This window comes from Opisthocomus hoazin, chromosome 13 (assembly GCF_030867145.1).
Source record: "Opisthocomus hoazin isolate bOpiHoa1 chromosome 13, bOpiHoa1.hap1, whole genome shotgun sequence".
Classification (NCBI taxonomy): domain Eukaryota; kingdom Metazoa; phylum Chordata; class Aves; order Opisthocomiformes; family Opisthocomidae; genus Opisthocomus; species Opisthocomus hoazin.
In genome coordinates this window covers 20126576-20152081 of record NC_134426.1, presented here as the reverse complement: position 1 = coordinate 20152081, position 25506 = coordinate 20126576, and the positions used below count along the sequence as shown (strand labels likewise).

Below are 25506 nucleotides of genomic sequence, written 5' to 3'. Positions count from 1 at the left end.
GCACACACACAGACACTCTCTGGTGCGTGTACTGCACGTGTTTCAGAGGTAGACTGCTGACTAATACAAGTTACTTGAGGTGAGAACAGCAACAGTATATTTAGCTTTTCCTCTGTGCTTCAGGGGAAAGTCACGTCAGTGAAGTGAAAACTTTTCTTTCCAAGGGCTAAGTCCTGTGCAGCCCCAGTGCCTCCTGAAGGAAGCTAAATGCCTTCCAATTTAATTGTGCCCCTGGTAGTCTCCAAACAGGCTTCCAAGATTGAAATCAATAACTTGGTCGTAATCCCCTTCTTGGAATTTGGTGTAAATAAAAGTCTCTTGGGAAGGAGTACTAGAAATACAGATTTCCTGACACTGTAACCTAATTCCTGGAAGCATTCCTTTCTCAAGACTATAGTAAATGCTATCACGGCTTATTGGGGTTTTTGTGAGGGGCCACAGTGGTAGAAATAAGTAGCAGGTAGTTTAAACTTCAGCTCAGAATCTCAGCATGGGAATATTGCAGAAGCAGGGAAACTCTATGGCCATAGCTCTGAACATCGCAGCTCGTGCAAGAATAGCTGGAAGAAAAGAGCAAAGCTGCATAGCCTGGTTGTCAAAACTGTGACTCGGAGCTTCACTTTTGACAGAATCTAAACAGCTTTAAAAGCAATATAAACTAAAAAAGTACAAGGGATGCTTTTCTTTTTAGAGAATGGTGCTGGAGATAGATAGGCTCAAGGTAAGGTCTTTTCCTTCTCTGTCTATAATTGTTCTCACTAAGGCATCATCCACCATGTGGTGAAAAGCTCCATACTGCATGTGTGATACCAGTGTACATGGGTGGGCACTATACCTTCTAAAATCCCCAAAGGGCCCTTTTTCTTTGGTTTGTTTTAAACAATTAGAGCTCATCTATAACTTTCTCACACAGGTTTATAAAACACACAAACTTGTCAACGCTGGCATATCTGATATCACCATCCGTCCAGACAAGAAGATTTTAGCAACAGCAGGGTGGGATCATCGCATCAGGATCTTTGGCTGGAAAAACCTGAAGCCTTTAGCAGTGCTGGACTACCACACAGCAACTGTCCATTGTGTGTCCTTCTCAGATCACAAAAACCCCAGTGAGAGGCTGCTGGCAGCTGGCTCAAAAGATCACCGCATCAGTGTCTGGTCAATATACACTCAGACGTGACGTGTTCTTCACTGTCATGGACAAGGAAAGCAGGACTGGTGAAGCAATTCTTTACACTGTAATTCAAACCTGGATGTGGGGAAGCAGTAGAATGTATTTCCAGGCTGAAGTGAGAGTCCAAGGTTAATTTTTAGGCTGCTTGTTCAAGCTGCAAGTTTTGTTTTCCAGAGAGAGAAGTGGATTTTTAAAATTCATAACAAGCAGTGCAAGGCCAGTCACGAACGAAGACACAGAACAAGTCTTTTTCAGTTCTGCTACAGGTTTTGCAGCAGCTTTGGCAGGTTGCTTAAATAACTTGTGCCAATATCATCTTTTGTGAAAAGGGACTGGAATCCCTCAGAGTGCAGTGGGGGCAGAACACGTCTGTTTGGAAGTCATTGATGTATCCAAGAATCTGAATCAGTGTAAAATATCACTCTTTCTTGAAAATTTATACCCATTAAACAACCTCCAGTGGTTTCTCATTGTCAGTTACTTTTTCTTCCCCATAACTGAAAGGCTATCAGAACAACCTTGATTTGTTCACACTTCTGTCAGTTTCTAACTTAAACCAACAGCCAGGAATGTGACTAGGGACGGCCTTTGGCATTTATGAATTTCATTATGTCTCCTGTCACCTCAAGCCTCACAATTAATCACAAGAAAGAAACAGAAAAAAAATCTTCCCCTGAACCGCACTGCAAAGCTATGTAAAGCGTTTTACAGAGCCAGCGCTAAATCCTTTCCATAGACTGACTAGCTGAAGGATTTAAACTCAGCAATCCAATTAGCGCCCTTCTCCTTGGAGAGTCAGGGGCAGGTTTCAGCCTGGCAAGTCCAGGATTCAGCTACACAACGCCCATTGACATTTAGGAGGGGAACTGCCTGGGTAACTCCTTATCCACACCATGTGAATGGCTCCATTAACTTGTCTCTACAGTCATGGAAGCTCAAATTCACTCATGAAGGTTTTCTGTTTGAATCCTGAAGCAGCATTTGCATTCTTTTAAAGCATATTAGACATACAACAGTCTGTTCGTAGACACCTTACTTTACAGTCTCAAAGCTGCAGTTACAACTGTCCCACTGAAGCAATTAGCAAGGGCCAGTTTGTTAAAAAGAGGTGGCCTGGAATCTACAACTCGGCTTTACAGACTGACGTGTTTTGTGTCCAGGCTTGTGCACAGCTGAAACTTTATTGGAAATATTTGTTTCTGCCTCTGTGCAGAGCTGGACATCAAAGAAAAAGTCATCACAGAATCACAGAATGGTAGGGGTTGGAAGGGACCTCTGTGGGTCATCTAGTCCAACCCTCCTGCTGAAGCAGGGTCACCTACAGCAGGCTGCACAGGACCTTGTCCAGGCGGGTCTTGAATATCTCCAGAGAAGGAGACTCCACAACCTCCCTGGGCAGCCTGTGCCAGGGCTCTGTCACCCTCAGAGTGAAGAAGTTCTTCCTCATGTTCAGACAGAACTTCCTGTGCCTCAGTTTGTGCCCATTGCCCCTTGTCCTGTCACTGGGCACCACTGAAAAGAGCTTGGCCCCATCCTCCTGACACCCACCCTTCAGATATTTATAAGCATTTATTAGGTCCCCTCGCAGCCTTCTCTTCTTCAGGCTGAACAAGCCCAGCTCCCTCAGCCTCTCCTCGTAGGGAAGATGCTCCAGTCCCCTCATCATCCTTGTAGCCCTCTGCTGGACTCTCTCCAGTAGCTCTTCATCTTCCTTGAACTGGGGAGCCCAGAACTGGACAGAGTACTCCAGATGAGGCCTCACCAGGGCAGTGTAGAGGGGAAGGAGAACCTCCCTCGTCCTGCTGGCCACACTCTTCTTGATGAATTGTAGTGAACAGCAACATCAAAAGACTTTAGAAATTATTTCAGAGAAAACACACGAGCAAATTAAGGTCTGGGTCTGCTATCCAGCTGTGCTTTACAGGAAGAGAATACTGTTGGACCGAAAGCCTTAAGCACCAAGCCTGATGTTCTCTGCATTAAAACACGGAAACAGGATACTGTTGCCAGGCTTTTCTAAATAAAACTTGGCCTTACACACTTTGGAGTGTGATGGCAATTTAAATAATGCGTTGCTTTGCTTACTTCTTTACTATTCGGTAGCTGCATGGAGTATCACATTGCAGTTGAAAGTTAAAGCCTAACTTTGAGTGATCCTGAGTCAAGGGGAGGTGCTGGTGTTCGTTAGATCTACCAGCGTTGAGTAGACGGTAAGTGCTCCATCTCCACCCACCATCCACCTCCCACACAGAGGAGGAGCTACCTACACCTTATGGAATGGGACTGGGTCTTTCACCACAAACCTGCTGCTGGAAGAAGCCTTTTATTTTTTTTCTTTTTCCTCTTTCTTAAAGTAGGGCAGAATCGACACAGATAAACAAACAAACAAATCAATACGGAAAACACTGTCATGTGTTGTCCAGGGACCCGTCACAGAGCGTTTGCAGAGATTTCGTTGTGGCTGTCCTGTCTCGTACTACAGCACACATGAAGCCTGTCAGGCAGCCGTGAGATTTGCATCTCCAATTTGAGTGGTGCTCTGCAAACAGAACTTAGTGAAATGCTTCTGTACGAGAACACTTTCACAATCAATTTTTAAAAGGCCATAACCCAGTGGATACACGCTTGGGTTTTAGCCTCCTCTCTACTTAGATTATAAATAAGTTTAATATTATATTAAATAAGCTGCCACCAGCTCAGGCGAGTGCCCTGCCCTATGCTTTAACCTGGGTAATCACCTCTTTAACCAACAACCTCGAAATGAGAGCTGATTAAGGCCCATGCCCGAAAAAAAGCACTATCAAGCTGATGGTTGAGCACTGTCTTGGAAGGTGGAAAAACCAGCTCTGCATCTCCGCAGGCACGGATCTAGGTGTTTTGTGTCAAAAATTTGCACTTTATCCCCCCAACCCCAAGGTACAGGGTTAGAGGCACAACTGCCATCATTTTGCATGAATCAACACCAGGAACACCTTCTTGGGACTCCTGGTACAAAAGGCATGGGACTGGACAGCGACAGGACAAGGGGCAATGGGCACAAACTGAAGCACAGGAAGTTCCGTCTGAACATGAGGAAGAACTTCTTCACTCTGAGGGTGACGGAGCACTGGAACAGGCTGCCCAGGGAGGTTGTGGAGTCGCCTTCTCTGGAGATATTCAAGACCCGCCTGGACAAGGTCCTGTGCAGCCTGCTCTGGGTGACCCTGCTTCAGCAGGAGGGTTGGACTAGATGACCCACAGAGGTCCCTTCCAACCCCTACCATTCTGTGATTCTGTGACTGCTCAGTGATGGAGCCCAACATGCTTTCAGACTATCTGAAAAACTTAGCTTCCAAGCAAAATTTAAGTTTCCACAGCTTATCACTCAAAACAACTGACAACAACAAAAACCTCCAACCCACAAGACACACAGTCAGTCCCTGTGTTGTGAACCCACACTCAGTTTCCTCTCTCGACTGTGGATCCCAGCTAGTAAAAGTTCCTTTTTCCCCTTTCCTCCCAATGGACTTGAGAGCTGCTCTGCGGTGGCCCTGGGGGTGAGGGAGTGGCCTGGAGGGTGCAAGTATTCTTCTTCTCCATAGCAGCAAACAGCAGCCTACACTATTGGGCAATTTCCACAGAACTGAGCTGTAGGTTTAATGCTCATGCAGCAGAAAAGCAAAAGAAATCCAGGGCTCGCCCATCTTGGGCAAGTGGTTGCTGTAGGAAATGAGAAGGTCCAGGCCTGGTCCCAATAGTGGAGTAATCGCTCTCTGCTCTCATCCTTTTGACAGGGAAAGGCAGCTGTGACACCAGAGCGTACTGTAAGCGGTGAGAAGCCGGTATCAAGGCTGGAGCGAGGACTAAGATGGAAGCCCCTCCAGCATTTCAGCGCAGTGCCATGCTCAGCAGGCCCCTTGCTCTGAATGCCAGTGATGAGCACCTAACGCTCCAGGGCCACTGTCAGGCTCCGAGGCGCTGACGCAGCCTGGCTTCTGCTCCTGGCGCGGCTGGCTGATGGGCTGGCTCACAGCCACCCCCGCGCAGTATTTCCCTCCTGTGTTCTAGACCTCAGGTCCCAAAGCAGTACGCAAAATGCATCTTTAATGGAGGCTGGTGCATCTTACATCCACTGTAGGAAAAAACTTTTGATGCAAATACTATGATATCAGCACAGTGGCAGCACCCTAGGAAGAATGGATTCATACCCCATGTCTTAGGAAGAGTGCTATTAAATCAGCGCCTGAAAGTTAGGAACTCTGGAGTACACTTCTTGTTTTTCTGAAAAGTGCCATTTACTGCCAACGTCAGTGTTTAAAGTAATTATGGAGACTCACAAGGGATGTTTAGATTTACTAATAGGTCTTTTGGAAGATACTCTAAAGATTGCTATGTGCCTTCACATCTACTTACTGCCCTTTGCTGGGAGTTAAATATTGATGTTTGCCTGACGAGGTAGATTTAAAAATAAACTCAGTCACGCAAGCACAAACTGAAAATGAGGGCACGAACTGCATCTGTAATCTTACTAGCAGGCAGACACAGCAGTAAAGAGTTTCATCAGCTTCAAGAGGAAGGACGCATATTGCAGAGCTCCCTGCAAGAACAGACCCATCCTATACTTCCTTACTTCCCATTACCACAGCACGATCTCTGTGATACTTCTGCATGTAACAATTAATTCACTAACATTTTACGTCACTACTGATTTTATTTAAATGCTTAGTAAGGGTATTTTTTTTTCCACATTATAGTTTGCTTGAAATGAGCAACCAGACTACATTAGTTTGATTTAGAGTTGAGCCTAAATGCCATAGTTTGAATGTTTACTTGCTTAAGGAACTGACCTGGACTTCCCCAAAGCAGAACGACTTCCAGCAGGAAGGACGGTCTATATTGCTATAGACTAAAATACAGTTGTCCGACTACATCTAGGAAACCAACAATTCTTTTTTCTGAAAAAAAATTAAAGCTCTTTACAAGTGTAAGATGAGCATGGTTACCACTCAGCTGACTTGCTAGCAGGAAGGCTGTGAGTGAAGAACCACCTTAAGCCGCTGGAGTTAGCTTGGGAATCTCACCTGCCAGAAGGGAGCAGGGCTAGCCTGTACCTGGCCTAAAGGATTCAGGAGTGCAGGTGATGACAGCTAAATTATTACAAAAGGCTTCCTCCCAAGAATCACTGTCTTTGGCACTGTGAGAGGGCAGAAAGCAACCAGCATTTGTAAACTAATAGAAATAAATCCCAAACATAGCATTTGTGCAGCAATTACATGGAATATTTATCACCGCTGGAATGAATGGTGATCTCTGACCCTCTAACATTTTTTGCAAATGAATCCATTAGTTCCAACCCCTTTCTCTTATCAGTACATGAGCCATAAAGCATTGCAGTCCTAGGTGTAGATGAGCAAGGAAAGAGGAGATTAATTGTATTTGTAGTAATGAGTGAAAAAGGAAGTAGGCTGAGGGCCTGCAAGGAGACAGTTGCTAAATTTAGCCCTATAGAATGCAACCACTTGAGTAAGCCAATAAATTACTCTCTGCAGCTTGACTTGGATTGTTGCAAAGGTTTGCGTTTTAAAGAGCAGATTTTTATAGTTAAGTCAATACTGGCTTCTGGGCTGCTTTGGTTTTTAGCACATTTAAGATGCATCTACAAAGCCAGCTTACAAATTAATAAATCTTTCCTTTAATTCAGTCTGCCAAGAACAAAGATAGAACACTGACTACTGCAGAAGCCATGTTAGTGATGTAAACCAAAGGACTGGGGATTAAACAAGGATTACTGAGTGCTAAATCAATGTGTTTCCTTTTCTGGCTGTGTGTCTGTGGTGTGAAAGTATGGATCATTACATAAAACACGGCACATGACTGCCTGGATTAATACCAGACAATGTTACAGCAATGCTGAGACACGAAGTGTGACGTTTAAGCATGACCAGTGTGCTACCAAGAAAGCGCTGGCAACGACTAAGGAAGAAGGCATGGGGTTTTCTGTTGTTTGTAGTATTCTGAAATTCCAGCCTGGGTCCCCCTACTAGAGCAATTTTTCCAAGTAAACCTGGATGTGTTTAATCCACACCCTACTCCTCAGGCATGCTGGAGGTTTCTTTTATAATGTGAAGAAAACTATCCAGAATGAGGATCATACTATGGGGTTTTTGGCAATTCATTTAAGGATCTAACAATGTGAAATTATATGCAAAAAAACCCCATGTCTGCACTACCAGATACAGCAGATAGAAATGTAACTTTGTAAATAGACTTAAATTGAAGCATATCAGTTGTGAAACTTGCCAACAATATCAAAGTAAGCGTGGACCAAGTAGCCATGTTCTGGATGCCAGATTCTTTGTCCCCTGACCTTATCATATGTTCTCATCCCTTTTGGTCAAGACAAGCCCAGCAGCCAGAGTTTGGGCTGGTTGGTCACACAGCCGTTGTTGTGCAAACACCACGAAGTCACAGGTCTGTTTGGCTTCAGCCATTTGCTCCCCTATGCATTTTTACAGCTATCATCGGCTGCATTTACTCAGACTATGAAGAAGTTTGTTCCAGAGTAGTGATGCCCCCCAAATACATTTAGTAGTGTTACACACCCCAAAATACATTTAACGCTCATGTCTGAGGAAGTAAATTTTGGTTTAGCTATTAGTGGTTTATTCCCCTTCAATACAATCCATCACAAAAACTTTGACACTATAATGTGTTATTAAACCACATAGTTGGAACTGTAGCAACATCATCGCTCAATTGTGGATGTTCTGCTCATCTGATTAATGGTCTGAAATAGATCTGCACGTTCTATCAGCATGACTGTGTACTGCTTTATTCTGACTTATCTCAGAGGAATTTGATTTGCAGTTCGGTATGATAATTTGCAGTTTGGTATTTTAAGGGGAGGGGAAAGGTGGAAAATCAAAACAAAGACACAACTTGGGCCTGTAAGTTAGGTGATACACAGATTCTGGGAAGCACGAGGGGCCTTGCAGCAAACCGCCTCCAGCAAGGCGCCAGATTCCTTATGGGAAAAGGACAAGGATGGCAGGCAGGAAAAGGACCTAGAGCAAGCACACAGTGATAAGTCTGTCTTTTTAAACTTGTACACCAGCTCATTTCATTTTCAGAAGTATTTGCTTTTACCTCCCCACCACCCTTCTTTAAAGGTGTTGGAAATCTCTAGGAAATCTTGTAAACCGCAGCCTACACCTCTAAATAAGCCTGTGCTTACCCAGAGGAGCATATACTTATTTCTCTACTATACAGTAGTACATAGAACAGTCATAATGCCAAACGTTACAGTGCCGCTGGAGATAGCAGCGGGAGGGGCTGAGGTCCTGAAGCAGCCACATGCACTGCAGAAGAACCACCCCAGACTACCTCTTCACAGGAACGTGACATGGCAGTGAAAAAACATTAATTCTAACAATTGCCTATTACAATTTGAAGTTCTAATTAAAAAAAAAAAAAAAAAAAAGCTGTTACATTAGATTGAGGTTACACCTGGATGCCATTTCCTCCTAGTTTTTATTCACAGTATATGTAAATTAGGGTGGCAAAAAACTATAGAAATCCTTTGGCACTTTCTGGACAGCACTGATCTTGTTTTCCTACCTGCTGCAGGGCTGACCCATCCTGATGATGTCCAGCTCAGGGAATCTAGGGAGGATGTTAAAATGCTGAGCCATTATTCTGCTCCATAGCTCCTGCATCTCATGCGTGCAAAGGTACATTTTCCAGGCCCCCATGGCACTGCTTGCTATAAACATGTTTCGACCATAGGCAGGAGGAAGGTTGGTGCGTTGGGCCTATGTAATAACTTTAAACGTGGCAGAGAATGTGGACATGGAATTTGTCTTCATGGTCATTAAAAAAATTGCTGATATGAAATCTCAATGATTCATGGATACACTGTGTTCACCGAAAGCACCTAGGCTGCTTTTAACACAATACTTATGGTAAGTATGTCTTTTCAGATTTTTTTTCCTCAGATGTTATGATGGCATGTAGACTTGGCATCACGCTAAATAGAGACATTGAGTCTTTACAGTTTTATCTCTTGAGCCCATCTGGTTTGAAATAGTTGACAACAAGCAGGAAAGGGAATAGAATGAAAGCCTCACTTCATGTTTGCTGAAATGAAATGTGTAAGGCAGTGCTCAAATAATATCAGCCTGGGAGGAGGGGCACTGCACTCCCCTCTCACCACCCCTCCTCTGCCCTTGTAAGATGGTTGGAACGGCACAGCTTTTGCCTGCAACCCCTCCACTCTTGGTGCCAGCTCTGACTGCCCGCTGTTGGAGCTCACACCTCAGCCAAAGGCAGCTGAAGCAGGGCAGGCTGGCGCACCAAGGGAGAAGGAGAACCGTCTGCCCCCAGAACAGGGAACAACGGCAGCACTAAGCAAGCAGAGTAAAAAAGGAAACACAAATGCGGAGCCCTTGTCCATCAGCCAAGCTAAAACCATTGAAAAAACTGATAGTGCAAACACCTCACGCGAAGGTGCTTCAGTACGTTTTACATCTTGTTTATTCCATTTTTAACTTCTTTTTTCAATTTACAGATACAGATACGGCACTTCAGGACATGGTTTAGCAGGCATGGTGGTGATGGGTTGACGGTGGGACTTGATGATCTTAGAGGTCTTTTCCAACCTTAGTGAGTCTATGATCCTGTGATTCTGCGACTTTGGTCGGAGCACCTGGGCACTTGTACAGTTACCCCGACTGCAGGCAGGGACCGAACACAGCAGTAGCATCAGAAGTGCCCTGCCCTGCCCACTGAAACAGCCGGTGGGTTGGTTACCAGAACCACCTCCAGTGAGAGCGTAGTGGGTTGCAGCAAAACATACGCTTTCCTTCTCCATCTACCGATGACTACTAAGAGCTGTTCATACAGGAACTACAAAATTCTGTAACTAGAACTCAGGCAGAACAGACGTTAAAGGGCACTTGCTTCCTCAGTGAGGCACACTGTACGACATGTTCGTCCTCTCACAGAGGCGACGAGAGGCTTGCCTTTATCAGCTACAGGATCACTCTGGGATTGTAAGACGGAAGTCACTATACAAGTTTGCATGATTTTACACCATGTAGCAGCTAGCCTTGAAAATGCATATGCTCTCTTTCCCTCTACGCTGCTCCGTCTCCTAATAGAATTAGGTCCTAAATGTGACTTTTCTGGCTTTTGTTCTTAATCACTTTGTTACTAGTTCAAATTTATAATTTTAACCTAAACAGAACTGAGTGGGTTATTGTAATTATTTTGTATAGGCTGGTCTTCATAAACTTTTTTTTAAAAATCTGGAAAAACATTTAATCTCCCATATGGAAAGAACACATTTATCATACTTAGATATACTTGGCCGACTATTGCACATATATGCAAAACATATGTGACATATTCAAGGCTGAATTTCATAAAACAGAAATGCTATGAAATGTGATATAATAAATATATTACACAGACATATGTGGCCAATTTATAAACCTATGGTATCTTTGGTAAATTTATAATAGGTCATTTCTATTAATGGGGGGGAATGAGTGCATTTTTCTGGCATATGCAACACATACAGTATTTACATAGACTTCCTGCAGGGAGGTGGACCTTCGAAAAGCAGACTTGTACATGTACCCATACAGCATGCGGGGGACATGTCCACATTTTTCAAAATAAATGTATATCTTCAAAACTAGCTCTTGCTTTTGCATCGATTGTGTGTACAATGTACTGGGCAGAAAAAAGTATGAAATACTCTTGGGGATTAGCAAACTTCTGACACACTAACCAGACTCCCACAGGCAGTGGGTGTCTCTCGCCTTAATGGAGAGCACGTTTTCTAAGCACACGCTGTGCTCGTGATAATGGACAGTGACAGAAACCTTTGAGCGCTATTGCTTTCATCGAGGTGTGTTGAACGCTCGTGTAAATGAAGTATCTTAGTGATCAATTGAATTAGAGTAATGAAATTAAGAAAAAAACCCTGCATACGTTTAGAAAGCAGCTACACACGCACACGTATTAGCCTCTACGCCAACAGCCCGGGCTTTTCCTAACCGCGGCTCGTGGCAGCGGCTGGGTTATCGCCGGCAGGTTATCCTCGAACTCCGACAGAGCCCTGCCCCTCCGCACCCGCGACACCGGACAGCGGCGGGGAGAGCGACGGGAACCGCCGCGCGTGGGCGCGCCCGCTGCTTCCCGCCTCCGCCTCTCCGAGCCCCGCGGACGGGGTGCCCGGACGCGCCTCGCAAGCGCTGCTGCGGTAGCGCTGCCCGCACCCCCGGGCGCCCAGCTCGTCTCCAGCGCCCAGGGCCGTCCCCTCGGCTCGGCCGGACGGCGCCGGCACGGGTCAGCCCGCTTTCCTCACCCCCCTCCGCGCAGGCCAAGGCGCGGCTGCCCCTGGGCCAGGGACCCAGGCGTCCCCCGCCGGGGAGGCGAGGGGAGGACAGGCACCAGCCCCGGAGGGCCCCGAGCCCGCGGCTGCCGGCAGGGACGCAGCGGGAAGGCCCCGGCTCACGGCAGACCCACAGTGTCCCCCAGTGGCCTGGGGACTGCCCAGTGCCGCCTGCTGCTGGCCGCCGTCCCCGTCATTCTCCACGCCGCAGCCCGCTCCTACACCGGCTGCAGCACGCAGAAAACCAAAGTGCTTTCTCGCCTGGCAGTGGCCACGCGTGTGCGCATTTGAGATGCACTGACGAGATGCCGGCGTCCCAGGAAGCTGGGAGGCATCTGCTGAGGACCACCTTCACAGTTCCACCCAGAGCAGTTCTGGGGTCTCCCTGAACAGGGGAAAGATTAAACAGAACATCCACGAAGTTTGTAAACGGTGTGCATGAACACTGCAAGCACGCAGAAGTCTCATCCCCGTGCTCCTATGCTACACTGAATTTTAGCCAGATGCATTAGCAAGGAAAAAATTAAGCCACCACCATCAAAAAACCACTCCCGAAAGCCTGCGCCATCCCCTGTGTTTGGGGTAAATGACCAAGCAAAGACCTCCCTTGTTCCACCTGTGGGTGCCTAATCCTATGTTTGTCCACTGCAGTGCGGTTTTCGGACCTTTGGAGCTATCAGTAAATTCAGCCTGTGCCTCTGGAAAATGGAGCCACACGGCTAATTTATTCTCTAGCCCTGTTCGGAAGAGACAACGGGTGCTTGTAACCTCTGTGCTTGGGCCTGTTTTACCAGCAGCTTTTAAATACACAGTGTTACGTGTGAGCGGAGGCGACTGTAAGTGGAAGTATTGTTCGGAAATGCTGCAGCCTTCTTTCCGAGTATGTGCCATGGACCTTGGCGACGGCATGTACTGCGTGAATTTTAAACATACATGTGGTCAAACCATACAAAGTCATTTTTCAAAGCAAACTGCAATACATACAGATAAGGCATGGCCTGTATGTGATATGTCTTGGCTAACTGGCTGACGGGTGACATGAAACTAAAATGTCACAGATTTTCTGTGATCTTCAAAAGGCTTCTACTAAACTTACAGTGTTACGGGGTTTTTGTTTGTTTGTTTGAAGTGGATGTTTTGATGTGATAGAAAAATAACGCTGCTTGCTTTCCGTATCTGGAACGCTCCCATCCAGTGAGACAGGCATAGCTACACAAGGACGAAACAGTAGTCAAAGGCCCGAGGAAGCGTGATTTAAGTACTAAAACGTGACATGAAATGAACTGCTAACATGCTTAATACTAACATACAGAAACACCTTGTGTGTCGATGGCCTAAAAGCAAGGTTAGAAATACCCTTTTCGAGTTAAAACTGTAGTTTTGATACAGCTGCACCATTTCTCCTTCCCTTTCAGACACAGGACTTCTGCAGCCATTCTTCTAGCACAGAGGATAGACTGGTGATCCTGAGGGCCCACTGCACACAGCCATAGGTTGAAATTCTGTGATTTTCTCTTCTTTTCGTGGAGATAAACAAAAATTCCCCACAGTCAAGGCAAGGACCTTGAACCACTTTCTGTGCGAGCACAGTTTAGTCCTGGCGTCTTCGGTCATGCAGTCTTCTCAGCTCTTGTGCAGTAAAGTACGTCTGAAAAGGTGTGTGGCCAGTCTGCACTGAGAGCCAGCGGCACTTCTTGCAGCACTCCACGTATGTTGGAAGAAAACTGGTGCTTCCCATTACAAACGAAAGTGTACAATATCCATTTCAACCTGGGACCCCAACTCTGCAAGTTGTTGCACACTGATAGATCACTACAACCACGGGCAGCTCTGGCAACCGGGGAGCGAGAAGGGAGGGAGCACCCGCCTATGGAGATTCACGATTTGCTCAGAATAAACTGCGCCAGTTTAGTATCCCTGCCTATTTAAGTGACCTCGTTTTGTAGGGGAGATTTAGACTTCAGAGCAGGCAAACTGACAAATACACACAAGTAATCAAACAAGAAATGAAAGAAAGAAAGAAGATGAAAAACTTTTATAAATGTCACTGTCGAATGTCTTTTCAATTTAAATGAAATAAGATTATCTACATATATCTACAAATATCTACATATATCTACAGTTTGCAGATATGACTCTTTGGTTGTCTTCAATTTTTCCTACACTGAAGCTATCAAGAGAAAAACAAAAGTGTTTGTATAATCTTTGAAAGAAATAATAAATATAACAACTTCATTAAATGTTTGACCAAAGCTTTGGCACTAATCAGTTTACAGATAACAAACCATAATGAAAACTCTGAAATAACAGCGGCAAAGCAACAGAGCACATCCGAGAGCCATTTCCCACTGCCTAATAATTAGCACAAGGCTATTTTACACCAACCTCTCTGAGAACATTAATTATGGTTTAGTCAGACACTAAGAATCTCACAATTCACTGCAAATGTCAAATAAAATACATATTTCTTGCACAAGTCTTTTTCATGGATCCAGATATATATTTTTTTAAAACAGAAAAAAAAATTACATAAAATATTCATGTTAGCCTGTATCCCTTCTTGAACCCTTCCAAAAAAAGTTTTGGAAGCCCAAAGCCCACTCCAGAGACAGAATAAACACTGCTATTAACACTGCCACCTGCACAAGGGAAGGATTATGTTTTAAAAGGTTTGTTGTGAAAATGCACAAACATGGATGAATAGAGGACTTAAAAAAAAAACAAAAAACCTTCTTTTCATAGAGTGACGCGGAAGAATCAGAGAAGTGTTCATAATACTGTATACCAAGACAGCGGAGGAGCTGTTCAATACCTTCTCTGAACACCAAGGAACTGCCGTTCGGGGAGCAGCTGACAAAAATCACCAGCCAACTATTCAAACCGCGGCACTGGAGAAACTGTGATGAGCAGGCCCATCCTTTCAGCAGTAAGGAAAGACTGCTGAAGGAAGACATTAAAGGGGCAAAAAGGAAAAAGTACTTACCAGCTTTAAGAGGGAGGATGCAGCAAGCAGGTAGGTGCAGAATAGGTGGTTTGGGACCGCTGCGGTTTGGGTCTGAGGCATTCTGGGGGGAAAACCCCGGAGTTCCTCTCGAAGGCACCTCTCAACGGGAGAGCACCGAGAGCCGGGGAAGGAGGTGGGCGGGCAGCCCGGCGAGGCTGCCTGGGACGCAGCCGGTTTAGAAACCGTCGCTGCGAATAGACAGCCCGAACTCCGCCGGCATTCCCCCCCGGCTCGCTGTCAAACCCCAGCACGCATTGCTGCGGAAACAAGAAGCTGCGCATGGCTGTGCTCTTGGCCACGGGCTCAACAGCTGAGAAAACGCCGTTGTGGTGAGGCTGTCCCAGTGAACCCCAAAACTCACGGGCAGGTCGGGACGGGGCGGGGGAGGGGATTAGTTCTGATAGTGAACACTCAGAGTGCTCCCTCCAGCCAGACCCCGCTGCAGAGCCGGCTCCCTCGGGCTCCCCGAGGTGAGAGACTCGCACCGCCGCCCGCAGAGCCAGGCGCCATCCCCGGGCCGGGGTCCGCCGGTGCTCACGGCCAGCCCCGCCGCCCTCCCTGCTCCAGGCTCACGTCACCCGCCCCGCCGGGCTGGGAAACACCCATGGCACCGCCAAAAGCGGCGGCAACACCAAACCCCCGCCAGAAGACCCGGCGGGCGAGCGAGCAGGGGCCGAGTCGCCTCAGCGCTGCCGCTTTCCCCGTCCTCCCGCCGCTTCCCAGCGGTCCGCAGCGCACCCGTGGGGCGTCCGCGAGGAGGGAGGCGCGGGGGCAGGGAGAAGGCAGATAACGACATATGGCTTCATTTATCAAAGTGCAGCTGCGGGTCACACCGCGACGGCAGCACCCGGCGCGCCCCGGCCCCTCGCCGCCCGCCCTCACCCGCCGACGGGTGGGGAGCGGGCCGGGGCCCCGGCTTCCTGCGGTTGGGCTCTCCGACTGTCGGTCGGGCCAAGCTGGCCTATCAGCTCACTCGTAAGGCGGGAAGAGAGGGAAAGGCGGGAAGGGGGGAGGACGGCAGCGGGCGCGGCGGCCGGCAGTCTCTGGTGTCGTCGGCGTTATCTGGGCCCGTAGTCGTAGCTGGCGGGCGCGCCGGCCGACGAGTACATGTTGGCGGCCGCCGCCGCCGCCGCGGCCGCCGCGTTGACGTGGTGGTGGTGGTGGTGGTGGTGGTAGCTGTGCCCGCGGATGCCGGGGAGGGGGTACGGGGCGGGCCGGCTCTTCGCCCCCAGGTAGTGGTCGTAGGCGGCGGCCGGCGGGTACTTGTAGGGGTGGTGGTGCAGGGGCTCCGAGGCGGCGGTCTCCAGGCGCAGTTCGTGGTGCGGCGGGCTGGGCCGGCCGCCGCCCGCTCCGCCCAGGGGCACCAGGCCGCCGGCGCCGCCCGGCAGCGCGGGGCTGAGCACGCGGGACACGAGCTGCTGGTGCGCGGCCTCGGTGTGCAGCGCCGTCCCGCCGGGCGCCTCCCGCTCGTAGTCCCGCCGGCCGTCGGCAGCATCTGCGGGGCACACAGTGTCAGGGCCCCGCGCAGGGCACACAGTGTCAGGGCCCCGCGCAGGGCACAGTGCGCACAGTGTCAGGGCCCCGCGCAGGGCGCACATTGTCATGAGCCAGCACAGGGCAGACAGCGTCAGCCCACCATGCAGGGCACACAGCATCAGCCCGCCACGCAAGGCACACAGCACGGCCCGCGCAGGGAAAGCGAGCGCGGTTTGCGAGTGCACGGAGCAGGAACCAGGGCCTGTGGGACAGGACCTTCTGACTGCGGTAAACGGAGCTGCGTTGACTGACAAGCTGGGACACGCCTGAAATTTCTGCAATTGTGTAACACTAAACAAATACAGACTTCCCTTTATTTTGCAGGCCCGGAGTGTGTTGGGAGAAAGGCCCTCGGTTGTCTCTGCGGTTGTTTGCTCTGCGTAATGGAAAAGGAGTCAACAGGCAGAGGTGCTGTTGGATCTGACCGTGGCTCCGGAATGGGAGCGGGTCGGCGCTGAGTGCGCGGCCGGGCTGCGTCAGAGGGCGACACGCAGAACACCCTGGCCTGGGCAGCTGAACTGGCTGACGAGAAGTCGAAAATGGGACACTAAAGGAAAAGGGCGGTGTTTTTTAAAGCAGCAGAGTTGCTTAAGCACAACCAACAGTCAGTGTTTTAGACCTAGGAAGAATGAATTAGGCTACGAAGGTGACTATTTTTGTTCAAAAACATAGGTGTTAGCGCAAAGCTCATCAGCAGTGGAGCTGTGCCCGCTGCAGGCGGCTGCGCGCCAGCACGGTGAGCAAGGCTGGCCCCAAGCATGCAGTCGCTGAGGCCGCGCAGCCCAGCAGCTCCAGGGTGGCAGCGTGGCCCGGCTGTCTGGGCCTCTCACCTTTCTCTGTCCCATTCTGGTGGGCGGGGGAAGAGACTGGATTCCGGGATCTGGCAAAAGCGCTCATGAGGGGAAGGGCCCCTGGCCTGTGATTCCTGGGCCTAGAAGAAGAAGTGATACAGAGCTGATGGTCCAACAGAACGAGCACTTGGAACATTGCTGCTGTGAGCTGCAGCTGGCAAATGGGGCCCGACCCAATGTCCCCCAAACCCCACGCAAGCCTCGTGCAAACGTAAGCTGAGCAGATGCACACTCAACTGGGTGCAAGAGTGGGGCACAGTCGTAGTCAATGAAGACGCAGCCTTACCAGTCCTCAGGGTCGCAGTCTCGGAATCCCTTGGCGAAAGGGTTGCTGGCAATCTTCAGCTGCGTGATCTGCAAGGGGAAGTGGGGAAATGTCTCAAAGCGGCACGGACGCGGGTCCCCGGTCAGACAGCGAGCGTGTCCCTGAGGAGGCTTTGGGAGTCAGCAGTGCCTGGTGTCACAGAGAGAGCCCAGGTGGCCGGTGGAGCCGGGCTGCGCTCTGCCACGGAGCACAAACATGTGCTTTCCCTCTGTTGGAAAATGCAGGCGAGTACGCTATCTAATACGAGTTCAAGGCGAAGGGAGAGGCAGCCCGAGCCGGCTGCAAAAGCTGTGTAAATGCACTTGTAAGAAAATGCCACATTATATGGGTCACCAGTGGAGCAGCTAAGACAAATCACTGGATAAATCATACTTATGTATTTATTTAATTCGCCGGGGAGAAGGCAGGACATTTTCTATATTTAAGCAAATCCACGGATAAAGTATGTGATTGTGAGTTTCCGGAATGGGTTGAAAAACAAACTTTAAGCCCCTCAGTGACAGTTCCAGCCTTAGAGGTCAAGCTGATAGAAAGCAGGAGAGAAAGAGCAGCTGTCCGGAGCCATCAGGCAAATGCCAGCCGGGGAGGGAATCGGGAGCCCCTTAAAGGCGCAGCCTTGCTTGGGCCCGGCCGCAGCATCACGGGGGGAGCCCGGGCCGGTTTGCCGAGGGTGGCACCACTGCCACTGCTTGGGGACAGCCCCGCGACCCGGCCCCGGCCAGGGCTGTGGCATCAGCGCCGAGCGAGGCGGCTGGGAGCAGCGCTGGAAAGCCCCCGCTATGAAAATCGTATTTGCGCTCGCGGCTGGGATCCCTGCTCTTTACATTACTCTGGTGCGATTTAAAGAAGCGATCGGATTCACTGCTGCCCAGAAATCCGTATCACATCAGGGGGAGGGGGTTGTCTTGTTTCGTTTCGTTTTGTTTCGTTGGTTAAGATATGATTTTATTCTGGGAACAGACCGCTACGAGCTTAGAGAAGTACAATCGCAGATCTACCCAAACGAATTGTGCGTGGCGTTCCGCAGCGGGAAGCCCGCAGTTCCCGGCTCGCCCGGCCGCGGGCTCCCGCGGGTGCTGAGGTCCCCCCGGGCAGGGGGAGCTGCCGGCGAGGCCAGAGCTCGCTCGCTCCCCCGGCGCGCAGCGGTGCGGCTCCGTGCAGCTCCCGGCTATCGGGCTCCCTGCGCTGCCCCGGAACGGGTTCAGCAGCCGGGGAGGCGGGGGCGGGCATGCCCCCCGACACCCCCCCCCGGCCCGGCCCGCAGCCCCGCAGCCGGGCGCGCCCGCACCCCGGTGCCTGCGGGGCGACCCCCGGGCCCCCGCTCCGCTGCCCCGCGCCCCGCTGCCGCCTCACCCGGTGGTTCTGGTAGGCGGTTACGGCGGTGAAGCGCGTCTCCTCGAAGACGAAGGTTTTGAAGTTCTCCTCCGCGTATTTCTCGCTGTCTTTCCGGGGGTCCACGTACACCACGTGAAAACGCGGCTGGTATCTGTGCATGGAGTTCAAAATGATCTGAATGATAAAACGAGCAAGGAGACAATAACTGATCCAGGCGGAGCATCGAGAGCGCGGCCGCGGTCCCCCCGGCTCCCCTGCCCGGGCGCGGGGGGGGGGGGGGGAGTGCGGGCAGGGTGCCCCGCGGGGAGCGCGGCGCGGGGAGCGTTCGACACTCTTCCCCCGCCAGCACTTACGTGCCCGTTGTCATCCAGCAAATTGTTGGTCAGCTTGAGCTTATCGAAGGACACGATCTGCTTCATCCACTGGGCCCCTTTGGCCGGGGAGTCCGGGTGGTAGTGCACCCTCCCGGGGGTGGCGGGGTCGGCTTTGCCGGCCACCAGCCAGGAGGAGCTGTGGAAGGCGTACCTGCGGGAGGGGAAGGCACCCTCAGCACGGGGCGGGGGGGTCCTGCGGGGCTGCAGCACCCCGCGGGACCGGGACCAGGAGGGTCCCCCCAGCCCGGCGAGGGGCCAGCACTGCTGCCCCATTGCTCCCCGCTCCCCCGGCAGCGAGGGGAACCAGCTCTTCCCCGCAGCCAGACGCGTTGCGGGTGGAAATAATATTTTATCAGGTCACCGGTGGAACTGGCTGGAAAGAAATCTGCAGGATGGAAGAAATTTATAGCTACCTGCACAGATTTGGGACAGAAGCTCCCCCTTCCTCTAAAGAAAAAAAAAAGGGGTGAAAGGCAGCCCTCTATACAGTAATGTTCTGGCTTTAAGTGAAGAGTGGAAATTTACGTGTAGATTAATAGCAGGTCCAGAGTTTAGCAGCCTTGTTTCATTCTTTCAAAGTACGTATTCAACAGTAACATTTAAAACAGAGAAACCAATCTTCTATACACGTGTTTACTTTAAAAGCCAGTGTTTGCACAGGGGGAATTAGACACCATTGGACTCGAGCAGAAACATTACTTTTTAAAGATATACTCAATTGGATGTTATATATCCCACTTCCTTTGACAAGCAAACATTTCTAGGACGCCCTGAGAATTTGGATATCTGTCTAAATATTTATATATCGGACCCTACGATTCCTTCGCGAGCTGCCTGCTCGGCGTCCTGATCTGAAGCTAAATACATAATGCGCCTTTCACTGTCTTTAAATTAAAAGGAGGTTGCAAACCAGACCGCATCGCTGCCTTGCGAGTCGCCCGTTTCCAAGGCCTTCCTACGCTCCCGCCGGGAACAGGGCAGGGTTTTGCGGCTCGGTGGCTTTCCAGAGCACAAAACCCGCTCTCTTGCCCCGGGCACGCAGTGGGCTCTGCGCAGCACCGGGACGGCCGCGGGGCCCGCACCGCCGGGCCACCCGCCCCGCCGAGAGCCTGCGGCACTCCAGGAGTGCCGGAGGATTTTGGTTAGCGGGGAGCGGGCGTTTGCCGCTCGGAGACGGGACGGGGAGGGCTTTTCTGGGCAGGACGCGGTGGCTCCTGCCCCGCCGCCCCGCAGAAACCCGCGCTTCTGCCCGCCCCGCGCTGGCCTGGCCCCGGGCGCTGTGCGAAGGCCGAGGGGGGACCTGCGGACCCGCGCCGCTCCCGGCCCCAAACGCGTTGCGAAGGTGCGAAGCGGACCCCGGGGCAGCCGCATCCCGCGTCTCCTTAGGGAGCATCCCCGAGCCCGGGAGGAGCGGTGCGGGCAGGGATCCCCGGCGCCGGGCAGCGCGGGGCGGGCAGGGCGTTACTTGCCGGTATCGCTTGTCATCCACGGGGACGAAATCCATGAGGAGCATGTAGTCAGCCATGGGGTCCATCCCGAATATCTTCACCTGGAAGGTGGGGAACATGCGCCTGGCACAGAGAGGAGAGAGAGCTGAGCTGAGGGGCAGCGGGGAGCCCCGAGCCGCCGGGGGAGGGGGGTACCCGCGCCCTCCCCAGCCCCGAGGTGCTCAGGGCTGGGTGCGGGACCCCCGCAGTGCTCCCGGCCCTTCCCCTCCGGCTGCCCCGCCGCATGCCGGTCGCGGTGTCAGGTCCCCTCGCAGGAGCAGCCGGACGGAACAGGAGGAGAGGGGCTGCCGTGTCTCCGGGCCCGCGGCAGCATCCCGAAGGATGAGCCTGTACGGTGCGGGCCGGCCTCTCCGCCGGCTCCGAGCCCGCTGGTGTCGGGCACCCGAAATGCCCCGCCGCGGGGCTGGGGGGGAACAAGAGCCACCACCTCCCTCCTTGCCACGGGGAGCCGCAAGTGAAAATAATTTCCTCCCCGCGGTTTCCTCATCCTTCCAGCTGCCCTGATTTGCGGCATATAGGAGGCATAACCCCGTCTCCGGACCCACACCCGGACAGAGCCCCAGGAGGCTCGGGCAGCCGGGGCGAGGGGGGGGGTCACGTCTAGAACCTCCAGCGGGCGACGTGAGAGAACCGACTTCCCACTTCTGCAGCTTTTGCCCCGTCCCCAAATCTACGCCCGTTTTCGAACAGCAGTTGCGGCAGCAGCGTGGTCCCTGAGGCCAGAGGGAGAGCTCCTGCAGCCCGGGGGGGTAAACGCAGCGACTGGAGGGCAACGGGCATCTCCCGGCTCCGCTCCGTTGCCAGAGCCCGGTGAGGTTCCCGGTCCCCGCACCTTTGCGGGGTGAAAGCAGAGCGGGAAGGAGCCCGGGGCTCCGGGGCAGGGCACCTCGGCCCCGGGGCTGTCCCCAGTGCTCTGCTCCGCGCAGATCCCCCGGGACCCCAGGCTAAGCCGGGGGCGCGGGTCCCAGGCTCAGGGAGGGCACGATTCCTTCGAGGGGCTGCGGGGCAGACGCGGTCGGGGGTGGACGGGGGTGGACCCCCCGTCCCTACCTCCCTCGGCACACACCGGGGACGGGGCCCGGCCCGCGGCTCCCCGGCGGGACACGCCGAAGATGCTCCCTCGCGTGAGGGCTCCTTACGGCTTCGGTTTCGTTTGATACACTTATTTTTTCCCCCCCGAGTAGGAAACCAAGCGAGCGACTGCGGGCGGCGCTTCGGGAAGGGGGTTTGCAGCCGTTGAAAAACCAAACTCCCAACACCCCCTGAGAAAACAACCCGATCAAACCCGGGCAGGGAGAGCCCCCACCGGCCCATTCTCGGGACGCACGCCCGGACCCGCTGCGCGCCTTCCCGGGGCTGTTGTGGTTGCGTGCCGCTGCCCGCCGCCGCGGAGGGGCTGCCGGGGCGGCGGGGCTCCAGCTCCGGCCCCCCAGCTCCAGCCCCCCAGCTCCGGCCCGGCACCGCCGGGCAGCACCAGGATCGGGCGGCCGCCTCTCCCTCTCTGTAACGCTTTAGCAAACTCTGCAGGACGTTGCCAATCGCTCCCTCTGTTATTATTATTTTTAAAGGTGTAAAAGCCCCCATTAGCTCCAGTTCCGGTGTTTCTTGTTTTAAAACTTAGTTTTAAAACAAACAACCCGAGATGATAAGACCCACCTAGACAAACAGCAGGGCCAGCCCAGAGGCGCTAGGAGAGAACAGGCTTCGGCAGCGCCTTCCCTGAGCCTTTTCCTGCCGGTTTTACCCCGTTTTCTCCTGTTTTTACCCGCCTGCCTGCAGATTTGTCGGTGTCATAATATAAATGAAGAGGAGGGGGGAGACAGCCCCTGATTCAAATCGAATCGGTTCGTTTCCGAGCCCTTTCAGAGTGGGGTATTTACAATCTTTTCGCTGTCCTGGGACGACGAAGAAAGGCAGTCCGAAGAGCTCCTGTTCGCAGAGAGCCTCCGCCCGCAGCCCGAGCGAGCTTTTCCGCTGCGGGAAGCAGCGCCGAGCCCGGCGCCGGTCCGAGGGGCCGGGGCAGGCACCGTCCGCGGGAAATCACGCCCGGGGTCCCCCGGCCCCTCTGCCGGCTGCTTTTCCACCGGGCACCGCGGTGATTTTTTTGTTTTTGAATTATTTGAGTAAATTGCTAATTAAAAAAAACCGCAACCGCCTAGATCAAAATAAATTTCAGTTTTTTTGCACCTTGGGGACGCTCGGAGCCGCTGGAGGGAGAGCGGGGACGCGCGGTCGCGGTCGCGGCTTGTGCTGGGCCCTCTGGGAGCGGAGCCCGGGCAGCCCCAGCCCCGCCGCGTCCCCCTGCCCCTGCCCCGGGGGCTGCGGCACTCCCGGGGTCCGGCCGCCGCAGCCTTCCCGGGGCTGGCCGAGCGCAATCACCGGGGCACTTGCTAATTTATTTGTTGTCCTTCTCTCCACCCCCCCCCGCGCCGGACCGCTTTAAACCCAGGGAAGAGGCCGGAGCCCGAGCAAGGCGCCCGCTCACCCGGCCCCGCAGGCAGCGTTAGCGCGGGGGAAGCTCCGCGGCTTTGCCCGAGCCGCCGCGGCCATGGCGCTTCCCGGCGATCGCAATTAAATGCAGTAATTAACAACCGTAATCGAGGCTCCTCTTTCTCCCCGCCCCGTTCTGCTCGTTCCTAACGCGGTCGCATCAGCTGCCTCCTTTGTTCCCTGGTCAGGAGCGGGGTCCCGGCCCGCCGAGCCGAGCCGCAGCATGGCCGAACAGAGCCGGGCTCCTCACCCGACGCTCGGGAACGCGGCCGTCCTGGAGGACGTTTCACGGCTCACACTTAGGGTCTGTTTGCACCCCCGCCGGGAGGAAAAGATCCGCCCGTGCTAAAGATTCACTCGGTTACAGGTATCGCACGGGTTTGTCAGCTTTCTCTCCCCCCCGCCCCGTGCCGCTGCTGTCGGCCCCGGGAGCACGGTGTCCTCCGCAGACGCGGGGCCGAGACCCGCGGGGTGCCCGAGAGCCGAGGGGGCCCGGCGGAGCGTGGCGCCCGCCCCAGCGGGAGCGGATCCCGGCGGCGGAGCGCACGGCGCGGCTGCTCCGGGCCCGGCTGCCCGCCGCTCCCCTCCAGCCCGCCGCAGCCGCGCGTCCTTCCCCGCACCGCCCGGGGCCTTCGGGCTCGCAGATCTCGCCCCGGGAGGAGAGTCAGGATCAAATGACGGCAACCGCCGGGCTGGGCCGCCCCGCAGCTCGCCCGTGATTCTTCCCCCGAACCGCGAGTCCAACGCCCGCGGCCGCGCTCTCCCGCCCCGGCTAGCCCGGGTGCCCGCGGCCGGGGGGAGCGCCGGGGCCGCTGCGGGGCTCCGCACTGACCTGCCGGCCTTGGTGACGATCATCTCGGTGCCCAGCTGGTTGAACTCGTCCCACAGCGCCTTCATCTCCAGTTGGACGCTGACGTTGGCCACCTTCGGGTTCTTCTTCACCGGCGCCTTGGCCGCCGCGGCCGCCCCCGCGGAGCAGCCCGAGACGGCGGCCGGCCCCGCCGCGGCTCCCCCGGCGCCCTCGGGCGGCTCGGGGCCCGGCGGCGGCGGGTTGGCCCCGGCCGCCGCCGCCCCGCCGAAGGGGTAGCCATGCTGCGGCTGCGGCGGCGGGTGCGGGTGCTGCTGAGCCGGGCAGGGTTCGTAGTGCGGCGGCTCATGCTGTCCGTACGGGTCCCCCGGGGAAGGGGAGAGGTGGTACCCCCCGGAGGCGTTCAGGCTGCTGAGGCTGTTGGCCGTGAAAGCTGCAACATCGCAAAAATGGGACAGCTGGGTGAGCCAGGGGCTGGAGATAGCTGAAATCATTCCAAAAACAGGCGGTCAGGGCTCCGCTCCGGCTCCCGCTTTCCCCCCGGCCCCGCGCCGCGCCGCGGGGTGCCCTCCGCCTCCTCCTGCCCCGCGCCCAGCCCAGCGGGGCGCCTCCCCCTTCCCGCCTCGCCTGGCCCCAGCCCCGCTCCCCCCGGGGCAGGCGGGGAGCTCGCTGCTCCCGCTGCCTCCCTGCCTCGCCTCGCCGCTTTTTTTTTCTTTTTTTTTTTTTTTTTTTTTTCCCCTTTTGCAAACCCGAGGTATCTGCCAAGAGCCGCGGCGGTGCGGAGCCCGTGCTATCTCTGCAGAAGGCCTCCCTCGCCGCACACGATTTGGGACAAAGCAAACTTCCCCCCCCCCCCCCCCCCCCAAAAAGGAGGGAGGACTAAAAAAGAAAGAAACCGGTTCATATTTCCGTGTAGCCACGGTGCTGGAGGTACCGTCCCTCGCCCTGGGGCCGCGGGGCCGTGGCTGACAGGGGAAGACGGATCTAGTTTGGCAATCCCCCCTTCTTTCCATCCCCGGGCGAGAGAGGGGGAACGGACGGGGAGCAGAACGAAGCTGCGGGGCCGCGCCGAGGAGCGCCGAGACGGCCCCGGCCTCGCAGCCCTCGGCCGCCGGCCCAAGCGGGCCCCGAGGCGCGGAACGGGCCGCCCCGGGGCCCGGACGGCTCCTTCGGATCCGCTCCGGCGCTGCAAGGCCCCGCCAGCTCCCGGGGGTCTCTGGAGTCATCTCCGCCGCGGCCCCCGGGCCAAACAGGGGAGGCGAGCCCGGTCCCGCCGCTGCCCTGCCGCGGGATGCTGCGGCCCCTCCGAGCGGACGCGGGTTCGGGTGGCGGAGCCGTCGGAAGCCGCCGCTGGGACGCGGGCAGAGCCTTCTTCTCCAGGGGAGGGCTGCGGTGGCCCGGGCGTGCCGGAGGGCACGACGAAGCCCCCCCCGGCCGGCTCCGCGGCCAGGCCGCGCCCTGTGCGCTCCCCGCGGCCCCGCCGCCGGGCCGGGACGCGTGAGCACCCTGCGCGACGCGGCGGCCGGAGGTCCAGTGCCCGCAGCCGTGCGGGGCCGGGCGCGACGCTCACCTTCCATGTCCCTGGTGACGGTGCTGAAGTGCATCTTCTGCGGGCGGCTGCCGGGGCGGGCGGGCGCGCTGCGGCCGGCGCCGCGCTCCTCCAGCGCTCCCTTCCCTGCTTGCTCGGCGGCGGCGGCGACTGAAATCAGAGAGGCGATACTGA

The 25506-nt window shown here is 54.2% G+C and overlaps 2 protein-coding genes across 5 annotated transcripts in view; one reads left to right on the top strand and one right to left on the bottom strand.

Annotated features, from left to right (window-relative positions):
* GNB1L (G protein subunit beta 1 like) overlaps positions 1-1639 on the top strand; it is a 43483-nt gene extending 41844 nt beyond the window's left edge. For all 4 annotated transcript variants that reach the window (XM_075434752.1, XM_075434750.1, XM_075434749.1 and 1 more), the window contains one exon: positions 914-1639. In XM_075434752.1, the coding sequence (XP_075290867.1) occupies positions 914-1180 (267 nt within the window). In that variant the 3' untranslated portion in view covers positions 1181-1639. The remainder of the gene's footprint in view (positions 1-913) is intronic.
* A 13474-nt stretch (positions 1640-15113) lies between these two features.
* TBX1 (T-box transcription factor 1) lies at positions 15114-24315 on the bottom strand. Its single transcript, XM_075434711.1, has 7 exons — positions 23808-24315; positions 20447-20548; positions 18957-19128; positions 18622-18777; positions 17230-17297; positions 16923-17023; positions 15114-16051 (listed from the first exon to the last, which is right to left on the bottom strand). Exons 1-7 carry the CDS (start codon positions 24275-24277, stop codon positions 15615-15617), a joined length of 1506 nt encoding a protein of 501 aa, XP_075290826.1. The 5' UTR covers positions 24278-24315; the 3' UTR covers positions 15114-15614.
* Positions 24316-25506: the final 1191 nt, after the last annotated feature.

Coding starts and splice junctions, on each gene's coding strand:
- TBX1 (XM_075434711.1), bottom strand. CDS start 24,277: ATGATTTCAGCTATCTCCAGCCCCTGGCTCACCCAGCTGTCCCATTTT. Junction 19,129..20,446: donor GTGGATGACAAGCGATACCG/GCAAGTAACGCC, acceptor CCCCTCCCGCAG/GTACGCCTTCCACAGCTCCT. Junction 17,298..18,621: donor CCGCCTACCAGAACCACCGG/GTGAGGCGGCAG, acceptor TTCCCCTTGCAG/ATCACGCAGCTGAAGATTGC.